At 33.5% G+C, this 9,873-nt stretch overlaps 1 protein-coding gene across 1 annotated transcript in view; it reads right to left on the reverse strand.

Annotated features, from left to right (window-relative positions):
- LOC111088635 overlaps positions 1 to 7,120 on the reverse strand; it is a gene marked incomplete at its 5' end in the record, with an annotated part of 16,936 nt that extends 9,816 nt beyond the window's left edge. The window contains 2 exons of the mRNA XM_022399330.1: positions 3,626 to 3,700; positions 7,061 to 7,120. Coding sequence (XP_022255038.1) covers positions 3,626 to 3,700; positions 7,061 to 7,120 — 135 coding nt within the window. The remainder of the gene's footprint in view (positions 1 to 3,625; positions 3,701 to 7,060) is intronic.
- Positions 7,121 to 9,873: the final 2,753 nt, after the last annotated feature.

Here is a 9,873-nt window from a genome sequence, read left to right on the forward strand (position 1 = left end):
AACGCCCCCACGGCCGAAAGGGCAAGCATGTTTGTTGGAATTCAGATTCGAACCCGCGATCCGCAGATTGCGAGTCCAGCGCCCTAAACGCCTGGCCATGCCGGGCCATTAGAGAACGTGCAAGTCACGTTGCGCTATCGAATTACACTACCCACGAGTTACTAGGAGCTGCTTGCGTGCGTACCTCGTGAACCATTTTAATTATATTATTATTATAACTTACTTTACCTAATCTAGTCTTAAATAACTTCGATTATTTTTAGATTTTAGTTATTTTTATAATAATAAATAAAAAATAAATATGAAAAACAAAAATAAAGTACTTACACAATCTTCATTTTTCTTGCTCTCGGTTGTCGATGACAGTTAAGTCTATTTTTTATAGTACTAGTAGTAATGCAGTTAATAATTTTTATTTAATTAAATAATGCACCAAAGAATATAGAATAATAACATTCCAAAAGTACACAAATTCCCTTACCTCTCAAAATATTTCTGGTTTTCTGACTATGTGACAAGAGCTGTTACAAATTCATCCAAGCTAGTCGTTAACTTTCCCACGGGAACAAAGCTTGTACTGTGAGCGAAGTTCACACTTTCCTGTTGAGAACACAACGTTGTGCAAACGTCATTTGATAGATGAAAACCTTTACTTTCTATTGATTATAAGTAATATATATAATAAAGCATATAAGAGAACTATCAACCAATTATGAAAGAGAGGATGTGGCAGGTGGGTGTGGCAAGAGGGGTCTGATTTTCAAATGGATAGCTCTGTAACCAAACAAAATTGAAAACTATAAAATCATATTTTGTCCGAGCAATAACGATTTTATAAAGAGTAATTTACGTTTAATTTCGTACTTTTTCGAGAGGTGATGGATAAAATAGGGATGATGACATGCTAAGAGAAAATGTGTCACGTGGATCACGCTAGTGGAAATTCAGGATTTTTTTTTATATTGCCTTGTAGAATTAAGTACTTAAAACTTCTATACTATTAAAATGTGAATTGTTAGCTAAGATTTTATGCTATTCTAATTGGTATAGCATAAACAAATGGTAGTATAATACAATTTTGAATGTAAGATACTAAAGCCTTGTGTCATGCCCGGGGTTATATGATTTATACCTCGAAAGCCTGCAGAAATACCGCTAAGTCACTTTGGGGCAAATAAATAATATTGTGTTATTAATCTTTATCCTAGAGGCGATTTAAAATGAATAGAAATAACACTTCATCAACGTATTCTTTATTCCCACAATAACAGTTATTATTCATCCAGTTAAATAGTGTCTCAAGCACTACTGGGTGTGCTAATCCAGCAGGCTTGATCAGATCTGGTGTTACAGGAACGGCTTCGTCGGCACTGGATAAGGCAGACATAGCATGATCGACATATTGTTAAACATTCTTCATTATTTTCACTCATAAAAGCAAAACAAACAAAGAACAAGTAATTGAAGCCCGAACCCTATTTATTTATGTAAATTAACCGACCAGTTTTACTTGCGTCATTCTTCGAAAAATCAAGAATTGTATGTGAAATTTAATAATATACATGATTAACAGACTAAACGTGTGTGCATTGAATTTTATCAATCAAGAGTAATAAACTAACTGAAGAGTAGCCACTGAAGCTACGAAAACAGCAAAAAGTTGAAGAAAAATAGTTTTACATTTTATTCTATAGTAGCGAAAGTACCCGGCTTCGCTCGGGTTATTAGGTTGATTTATTCTAGATGACTATGTCAGTGTGTGTGTGTGTGTGTATTCTGAACCCATTTTAGCATAAGAGTATGACCTATATACTTCTGTTGCTCCTTTATAGGATGTGGCTTCTTTATGCAGTAACCCTCCCTCTGACTTGTCCTCAAATTTAAACTTAAATAACCAAAAATAAAAAACAAACCTCTAATTAACGGATCTTCTAAAATATATTTTTTTTTTCAATTTTGTAGTTTATACATTTCATTTTACACCTTCAGCACATAGCCTCTTAACAACAATATTAGGTTATACTTTTATTTCTGAGGAACATGATATAAAAGCCATTGCTGGAATGCATTGTTACCAAAACACACTGGCCTTTCTACATATTAGAAGTTATTATATAAGGAACCACTTCTTTTCTACGTGGTTTTTCGTTAGCTTGCCTCATTAAAAAGATGCGCATGCACACACGCACTTGAATAAGATAAGTAATAATACCCAGGTGCACACCCTCAGGGTCAACGTAGTATGGGTGCAAAATTTCAGACTTCTAGGTTATTTTCTCTTGGAGCTATGGCTGTCACATACACAGACATGCCTTTTTATTATTATAGATACAGTTGTATAAGTCCTATTCCCTTCAAATGAATTGTAAAATAATAAAACACAAAATTGGTTTAGTTCTTCATATTTTTTCTTCCAATTTCATAATTTCTTTGGTTGCTATTCAGATTCAGTTGTTCAATAAGACTAAATATTTACGTTAAATTAATACAAAATTTACCTAAAAAACTAAAAATATATAGATACATATAAAATGCTTAATAAAAGAAACATGTAAATAGTCCAAACTGCACCTAAACTCTATACATGTTTAAAACAAAAGGTATATTTGGCACAAATGTGATTTTACAACTTAAGTTATGGAATACTAATCCTATCTTAAATGATATTAATGCAAACTGATATTAATACAAAATAAAATCCCTTTAATACAAATTGCATTCAGGTTAATGACGCTTTAAGTAGATTGGTACAGAGGTTGAGTATGTTATGTTAAAATGATTTTGAAGACTCACAGTCCATGTCACCACGTTCAGTCATGCTCTAACTAATGGCTGTAAATCTTGACTGAGTATTACTGTTTCCCAGGTCTGTTTCAACAGTCTGATGGCACTTTTCCCCAAAACATACATGGGATAACCCCGTCTATATCCTCGATCTGAAGAAGTTTAGATACAAGACTTGCAGAATATATAAAAGATGTTAAAAATAAGTCTAACAAATGATGCTGATTTTCTTTCTGCACGTGAGTAATTTGGCTCGTCAAATCAACTGGGAATCAGCCAAAATAATACATAAGACTAGAACTTATGTAAAAAAAAAGAGTTGTGGAAAGTTTTCTTGCCTAAAATTTGCCAAAATTCAACACTTATCAAAGTAACTTTAAGCTGACGTCTTGTTCCCCTGAAGCAACTTGAAAATTTTCTTACAAGTTACACTATGCGCGTGTTTCTTTCACGAACAAAAGCTATTCTGGGGAGAACACGTGGAAATGTCGAAGCCTATTGTTTCGTCATAGTTGATCCTCAATTCTTAACGTTATTTTATAGTTTAATTCTCTTAGCACGACCTGCGTCAATGAATAGAACTTCCGTCTAAAATTATATATCTATGTCACTAATTTTTGCTACCCTCCAAATAGCTTCAGATGGATTCCTCAATAATTCACTGCAAATACGTGTATTTTCACTTTTAGGAGTTAAACATGCAACTAGAGTTAAGCCTACTTACCAACCGTAAGGCTGAGGGCTTATAATTCTACAATTCGGGTTTCGATACCCGAGATGAGCAGATCATAGATAGCCCATGGTGTGGCCTTGTACTTAACAGTATAACAAACAGACTTACCCGCTGTAGCTTCAAATTACATTCTTCCAGGCAGAGATCTTGATAACGGGACGACACGCAAAAGAAGCAAAATGCCTGAAAACAGAAATTAATTTCAAATCAAACAAAATTAAACATGTTTATAAACTAGAAACAGGGATATCTCTTTAAGAACATGCTCATAATATTGGTAGTAATTAAATCAACATTGTATACTCTTTGTTTTCTGGCGGTTTTTGTTTAATCCATTCGTATCTCACTTGCAGGTCCTCACATAGTACAAATTGATTGCACTCACGGATATTTATAAACATTGAGCTAAAGCGTGAAACTATATTGAAATATTAAATTTTTATTCTAAAAATCATCCCTAATTCTCACTGTGTAACATAACATTTTATTCTTCACTAATATCGTCAAAGCTTAAAGTGGCAGCTTAAATTCCTTTTATAAACTTCCTATAAACATATTGAGATGTAGTGTTTGAGGGGAAAATAATGACATATTAATGGCTATAATGAACTAAGATAATTATACTAATTTAATCTCTACAGTGAAAATCGGATTAAAGTTTTCAGCTTGGTTTTCTATAATGTTTGTCATTGAATTTTTGTTCTTCCCGCCATTGACGGATTAGGTTCAGATTTCAATCAGATTAATACTGGAGGTTACGGTTTAGCTACGTTATATTCACGTGCACTTCAAGAAGCATTTGGAGAAACCGAACAGGTCTTCACGTTTGATTTATTTATTTATAATGGACGTTCAAAATGACTAACGAAAACTGTTGAAAAATGTAAAATCTGCAAAAATACTAACGTGTTGACTGACGTAGAAACGGAATGTTAACTAGGTAACTTTTTAGACGTAGGTCAACTTTTAAAATCTCTCTAGGCTAAATTACGATAATACATTTTTCGAAAATAAGAATACTTTCTGTGTACTAAGTAATATTGATAACGTAATATTACTCTATCTGGAAGTAATGTTCTACGTCTGTTTCAGTAGTTCTAGAACATTTGTTGTTTGTAATAACAAATGTTGATTTCATAATATTACGCTATCTGGAAGTAATGTTCTACGTCTGTTTCAGTAGTTCTAGAACAGGGATTTAATATATCCAAGTTTTCACTAGCCTACAATTTAAAAAGCTTTCACTGTTCTTTGAATTTTAATGTTTCTGATATGCGTCTGTCGACTCTAATAGGATCAAAACTGCCTTTCCCCCCTTTTACACATCACACGTTAAGTGTATTGTTAACATGTAAACATAAACAGCTTCCAGAAGCCGTTGGTTGAGGAAAGATATTCTATAGTGCTCTCTAGAAGATAAGATGATTTCAAGAGTATAAGTAAAGGAAGGAACAGGATAAACATTCATTATTGATTGTAATTGTTTGATTAATGGTATTTTAACTAGTTCATCGCGCGTAGCTTATTTCCTGTTTAAATTCTTAATGCGTTGAAACTTAACCTTTCGGATAGAAGTTTTAACGTGTGTAAACATATGAGGGATATTCTAACCGTTTGATTAAACTTTATTTTAAATCTTTGTATAAGTTGATTAAGAGTTATTCCATTGAAGTTTCTTTCCTGATCACTTAGTTGTCATAGAATTTACCTAGTGAACTTCTAGAGATTTTGTTCATTTGTACATTAAAATTTCTTATTCAAACTTTGATATTTCAATATCTCCTGATTCTTTTGCTTGACTCGATTCCTTGGATCGTGGTGCCATCTACTGGCAGAATAACAAACAATTTCTACAATTAACATGTTAAAATTCTTTCTTACATTGGTATTTTCTGATGTTCCATACTTTTTCATTTAATAACATTCGCCAGGTACAATATCTGTCCTTATCAAACGTCTTCTAGGAGCTGTTTATGTTTACATGCTGTACAATATCTGTCCTCAACAAATGGCTTCTAGGAGCTGTTTATGTTTACATGCTGTAAAATATCTGTCCTTATCAAACGTCTTCTAGGAGCCGTTTATGTTTACATGCTGTAAAATATCTGTCCTCAACAAATGGCTTCTAGGAGCTGTTTATGTTTACATGCTGTACAATATCTGTCCTCATCAAACGTCTTCTAGGAGCTGTTTATGTTTACATGCTGTACAATATATGTCCTCAACAAATGGCTTCTAGGAGCTGTTTATGTTTACATGCTGTACAATATCTGTCCTTATCAAACGTCTTCTAGGAGCTGTTTTTGTTTACATACTGTACAGTATCTGTCCAGAACAAACGTATTCTAGGAGCTGTTTATGTTTACATGCTGTACAATATATGTCTAGAACAAACGTCTTCTAGGAGCTGTTTACGTTCACATGCTTTAAAATATCTGTCCTCATCAAACGGCTTCTAGGAGCTGTTTTTGTTTACATGTTGTACAATATCTGTCTAGAACAAACGTCTTCAAGGAGCTGTTTATGTTTACATGCTGTACAATATCTGTCCTTATCAAACGTCTTCTAGGAGCTGTTTATATTTACATACTATACAGTATCTGTCCAGAACAAACGTCTTCTAGGAGCTGTTTACGTTCACATGCTTTAAAATATCTGTCCTCATCAAATGGCTTCTAGGAGCTGTTTTTGTTTACATGTTGTACAATATCTGTCTAGAACAAACGTCTTCTAGGAGCTGTTTACGTTCACATGCTGTACAGTATCTGTCCTCATCAAACGGCTTGTAGGAGCTGTTTATGTTTACATACTGTACAATATATGTCTAGAACAAACGTCTTCTAGGAGCTGTTTACGTTCACATGCTTTAAAATATCTGTCCTCAACAAACGCTTTCTAGGAACTGTTTACGTTCACATACTTATAAATTAAACGTTGTACAATTTTCTGTGACCAACTTGAAATTTGTTTGTTTTACTTTCAATAGGTGTTTCTAAAATATTAAAATTACTAACGTTATTCATACAAAATACACATTTTGTACTTAAATGCTTCATAGTAGCTCAGAAGAATTCTGAAATTTACTGAATTACCTCGAATTTTAAAATATATATATATTAGTTATTTATGTGCGTTTGTGTTCAAATTGGAGTTATTCTGAAAGTACTTTACTGTACTTGAAAAATAAAAAATTACATTAAAAAAAAATACAACTTTATATAAAATTATCCAGACAAAAACAATCGGACATAAACCCTGATGTTAATGGCAATTATTACCCCTTTTTTTCAACTAATAAACTACATTTTTAAAGACATCTAATAATTTTATTCTATACCATTATTTTGAGGGATCATTAAGGTACTCCATAGTACTAATTAAAACAAATCATTAATGGATTTATTCAAACTGTATTATTGATTTCTGGAAACTAGAAGCGGTACATGAAGTATCACATACGTTAATGCTTTAATAAAATTGTATTTCAATCAATACACAATAACTTAATTGTTAAAACACTGTTACAGGAATGTATAAACTCACGTTTAAAGAACAGATGAAAACATCGATGAGAAAGATCACTCCTAAGTAAGGGATATAGTTCTAAAAAAAAATGTAATAAGAATTGAGTTTTTCCATAACAGAAAGACACAATACGAAAAACAAAAATATTACTTTGGTATAACGTTAAAAAAACATTAAGTAACCATTGAGTTTACTTACTGATTATAAGTATTATTTTGTTACAATTTACAGCTTTTACAGTAAGGAAGAATAATCTTTTTAAAACAGGTACGACGTTTCGATCACTTACAACGTTAAAATCCGAGGTTCGATTCCTCTCGGTGAACCCAGCAGATAGTCCAAAGTAGCTTTGTTTTAAAATAGCCCCCCCCCCCCAGTGGTACAGCGATATGTCTGCAGAATTACAACGCTAGAATCCGGGTTTCGATACCCGTAGTGGGCAGAGCACAGATAACCCACTGTGTAGCTTTGTGCTTAATTATAAACAAACAAGCAAACTTTAAAATAAAAAAACAAATAAATAAATCACTGGTGCGATCTTTCTTAATTTAATAAGTTTTAACGGTAAAGAATTCTATCAATTCTAAGATGTATTCTATCAATAAATTTAAATTCTACCAATTCTAAAATTTAAATTCATTTTTAGATTGTTGAAAGTTGACTTAAATACTAAAAATCTTCTTTTCCGTTAAAAATTGTGTGCTTGAGAATGATCGCACCGGTGATCGAAACGTCGTACGTGTTTTAAAAACAAATCTTACTTACTCTAAAAGTTTTAGCTTGTTAAAAAAAAACAAAAAAACACATTGTTAGAACAACTTGAAGAACATCTAACCAAGACAACGTACTCAAAATATGTTGCAGTTATGTATAAATGTCTAAACATTTTACCAATTTTTTGCTTCAGTAGAAAAGACAACAATTGAAATAAGCTATACACAGTTGTTTGAAAAACAAGCCGTCGAAAAACGTCTTATAACAGAATTGCAAAAACTGATCTTGTTTCACAAAGCTTTGAGTACAGTAGTCTAAACTTTAAATATTCTAAATACAAAATATAAGGATTATGTAATTACTTTCTAAATGAAACGGAAGCGAAGAGTTTTCCAATACAAATCTTTGTTTTTCCTTATAAGCACAATTGATGCTATATAAATAAACGATTTTACATGTGTAAGAAAATCAGTCCGATCTGATAGGTAGTGGTCAACCTCATAAAGTCGTAATACTTCAAATTAGTAATGTGACGAGTTTTTTGTTTTTTTTTTTAATTATGCACAAAGCTACACAAGGGCTATCTGTGCTCTGCCCACCACGGGTATCGAAACCCGGTTTCTAGCGTTGTAAGTCCGCAGACATACCGCTGTGCCACTGGGGGGCAGAAATGAAAGTATGGAAAACAATGTTAATTGTTTACTAGGCTTAACGTATTGATGCTGGCTTTCAATATTGAAATACATGTGGCTCCCTTTTCAGCTTTTGTGGGTTTTTCTCGTAGAGATTTATCTAGCCTAAATAATCTACACATTTATTCTGAGACCAAGACACGTTTCTAGGATTATTAAATAATGAATACGATTTAATCTTATCGATTTATTCGGCTAGATCTGTATAGAATGTGAATTAGTGCATGAAAATCTCGTATGGTGGAAATGAATAGCCACACGCATTTTCTCGCTTGGATGACGAATCAATTCCACGAATGAAGCGGTTCCTATCATTAAATAAAGTATTCGCACTTCGCTTGTTTGATCGTCACTCGAGAGGCCTAAAAATTCAATTATAATCTAACAAAGAACTTCTGAAATTCTCAACCACTTCCATCTCTTAAGCCTTTTTTAAACTTAGTCTTATAACGAGATCAGCAGATTTGGTTTATTTCGGATATGCGTGCGAAGCTACACAAGGGTTATCTGCGCTAGCCTAAGCTACTTTGTTTCATTGAGTGTAATTAACTTTAGTAAACCTTTCAGCCGTAGGGGCGTTAAAATGTGACGGTCCATCCCAATATTCGTTGGTAAATGATTAGCCCAAGAGTTGGCGTTGGGTGGTGATGACTACCTGCCTTCCCTCTAGTCTTGCACTGCTAAATTAGGGACGGCTAGCGCAGATAGCCCTCGTGCAGCTTTGCGCGAAATTCAAAACAAACAAAAACAAATCTTTTCAAGATATTTAAAGTAATCGAGAATCACACGAAAAAGTGTTTTTATGCCAATAAAGTGCTATTTTATAAGCGTATGAAATATTATGACCCTCATTTCTTATTTGTTATGAAATTATGCTTTACAGGACGAAAAAGCTCAATATCCTTTTAATCTCTTTTTTTTTCTGCGGGAGTTTGTTTGGGTTATCTGCTATGTTCAATGCAGGGAATCGAACCCCGAATTTCTGCGTTATAAGTCCGTGAATTTACCGCTGAAAGGCCTGGCTCGACTCACAATTAGAGGGTTGCGGGTTCGAATCCCTGTCACCGAACATGCTCGGTCTTTCAGCCTTGGGGATATTATAATGTGACAGTCGATCCCACTATTCTTTGGTTAAAGAGTAGCCTCAGAGTTAGCGGTGGGTGGTATTGACTAGCTGCCTTACCTCTAGTCTATCACTTTTAAATTAGGGACGGCTAGCATAGGTAGCCCTCAAATTGCTTTGCGCGAAATTCGTAAACTAACTTACCGCCGATCCATGCACCGGAGGACTTTTTCTGTACAATATTCTTCCTTAAGTTTTGACGGTTTATAACGCTAAAAATTAGAGTTCGATACCTACAGTGTGCAAAGCCGAGATAGCCAAGTTGTGTAGGTTTGCTCTTAACAACACCCTAATCATGTTTC

Source organism: Limulus polyphemus, unplaced genomic scaffold (assembly GCF_000517525.1).
Source record: "Limulus polyphemus unplaced genomic scaffold, Limulus_polyphemus-2.1.2 Scaffold4163, whole genome shotgun sequence".
Lineage (NCBI taxonomy): Eukaryota > Metazoa > Arthropoda > Merostomata > Xiphosura > Limulidae > Limulus > Limulus polyphemus.